Source organism: Rhagoletis zephyria, unplaced genomic scaffold (assembly GCF_001687245.7).
Source record: "Rhagoletis zephyria isolate East Lansing unplaced genomic scaffold, Rhagoletis_zephyria_1.1 Rzeph_scaffold_01411, whole genome shotgun sequence".
NCBI lineage: Eukaryota > Metazoa > Arthropoda > Insecta > Diptera > Tephritidae > Rhagoletis > Rhagoletis zephyria.
This window is the reverse complement of record NW_016158495.1, coordinates 126,598-128,999: the sequence shown is the minus strand read 5'-3', so window position 1 is coordinate 128,999 and position 2,402 is coordinate 126,598. Positions and strand designations below refer to the sequence as shown.

At 37.2% G+C, this 2,402-nt stretch overlaps 1 protein-coding gene across 1 annotated transcript; it reads left to right on the top strand.

The window, feature by feature from the left end:
* The first annotated feature begins 900 nt into the window (after positions 1-900).
* On the top strand, positions 901-2,162 carry LOC108363920 (putative nuclease HARBI1). The gene is made up of 2 exons (XM_017617449.1): positions 901-1,538; positions 1,602-2,162. The coding sequence occupies exons 1-2, from the start codon at positions 1,117-1,119 to the stop codon at positions 1,861-1,863; spliced, it is 684 nt and encodes a 227-aa protein (XP_017472938.1). The 5' UTR covers positions 901-1,116; the 3' UTR covers positions 1,864-2,162.
* The last annotated feature ends 240 nt before the right edge of the window (positions 2,163-2,402 follow it).

Below are 2,402 nucleotides of genomic sequence, written 5' to 3'. Positions count from 1 at the left end.
AACTAGAATTCTACCAGTTTGCGTTTGAGCCCAACTAGTTCACGTTCTATCCTTTTTCAATGTTAGCGACTGGTATTTTTAACATTGCGATGTCCTACGAGATGTCAATTGTCAGGCTATGCATCAGCATCTTCTAGTAGAAATACTAGTAGCATCATACCAGTTGATGAGACAGTCTGCCAATTCATGCCCCGTGAAAAGCATAAGTGTGCCTTTTTGCTCGCAACGCTGCAGCAGTCACAATGGCCGACAGAGCAAACCACTCGCGTGGTAAGCCTGAGGTCCCAGGTTTAAATCCTGGCGTAGGGAAAATTTTTTTATTTTCTATTTTTTATTTAATTTTTATTTTTCATAAATTTATTTTTTTGTTTAGGCTGTTTATTGTAATTTTTAAATTTAATAAAAAAAATATTTTTGTTTAATTTTTTTGTTTTTATATCACAAAGCATTTCTTCCTAAATGTTTTTTGCAATGCAATTAGATTTTCAAATTTGTTACTTATTTATAAATTGAATAAATTATTTTTACTTACATTTATTTAACTTTAAAAATCTTAACCACCTCCAAGCGGCCTCGAACCTGCGATTTCAGAACCAGAACCAGTAGTCTTCACGTGACGCCACAGCCGACATTTGTAAGAAAAGCAATTAATTGCGTTTTATTTTTGGCTTTGGCAATTCAAAGGCAGATGTCGCTGATCGCCTAAGTTCTTCGAAATTGTCGAACTGGTAGGCACATAATAGTTAATGAACTAGTATTTTTTCTAACTGGTTTGGCTTTTCACTGCAGGGTCATTCAACCGCACGACTTGTGCGCACGCACACAGTGACATTGATTGCACGCACACTACAAAAATGCTCTGCCGAAGCTGCCCACCTCTGCTTTAGACTAACAGCCTAATTCTGTGCACTTGATAAATTCACCATCTTGTTTATTTATCAATATTGACAATTTATCAAGTGTTTCGTATTCTATGTCAAAAATAAAAAGCTTTTTTCTTGATAAATTGTCAAGATGTCAAATGCCTTTGACAAATTAACAAATTTTTGAACGATTCAAATTGAAATTTTAAAGCTGCTTCAAACATTTCAAAATTGTGTTAACTAATTAGTAAAAATGGAAGAAGAAATGCTTCTTTTACTATTATTGTGGGAAGAAGAGGAACATGAACAAAATAGAGACCGCTCGCGTTATTTAAGGTCCTTGAGGGATGCCAGTGATCCATTTTCCTTGAGTGAGAACGTGTTCATGCAACATTTTCGTTTGACCCGCCAATTGTGCCGGAGTCTTATTAATGATTTGGAACCGCATGATGACCAAAATACCTCATTGCCTCTTACTGTACGCGTCTTGGCAGTATTAAACTTTTTTGGCAACGGATCGTATCAGAAATGCGTGGGAAATAATTGCAATTTGCCAATGAGCCAGTCGTCCTTTTCAAGAAGTTTGCGGGCTGTGACAAAGCTCATTACAAGGGTTAAAGGCGGAGAAATTAAGTTTCCCAGTTCGATTGAGGAAGAAACCATAATTAAAACAGGGTATTAAAAGCGAATTAACTTTTATAGAAAAACAGTGTCATCTGAAATCTTGTGTTTTATCAGATTTTTTCGAAAGTTTGGAATAAAAAGCACAGTAGGAGCAATTGACTGCACCCACATCGCTATTGTTGCTCCGCCGTCTAACAATGTAGAACGCCCGCTTAATTTGTATTTAAACAGAAAGGGGTTCTACAGCATTAATGTCGAAGCGGTAAGTTACAATTTCTTTGACAAATACAATTTATATGAGTTTTGTTTCGTAGGTATGCGATCATCGTTTGTGCTTTACATTCCTAAACACAAAATTTCCTGGGGCGACGCATGATTCTGGGATATGGGCAACGTCTGACCTACGGGAGCAACTAATACGTCAGCATACCAGGACTACTGTTCACCAAAGAGAATCTTGGCTTATTGGTGATCAAGGCTACCCATTGGAGCCATGGCTTCTTACGCCAGTAGGAACTCCAAATAGCCATAAAGAAGTCAAATACAACAAATTGCATGCGTCTGCTAGGAACAGCATAGAACGAGCATTCGGAGTTTTAAAGTCCCGCTTTAGATGTTTGCTAAAGCACCGAGTGCTTCATTATTGCCACGAAACAACATCACTCATTGTCGCGAGTTGTGTTATCCTTCACAACATAATAACAAAAGCGGGCATTGAAGCGATGGAGGTGGATAACGATGTCGTAGAATATAACGATTCGGCAATGAATTCCCTTGATTTCTCGCAGTATACCCGCGAAGGAGAGAGAACAAGATCCAGATATATTTCAACACTATAATCAAATTCTTAATGCTGAAAAAATTTAAAAAAAATCTTGACTTTTTCACTTTGAACAAAAGTACTTTATTACACTC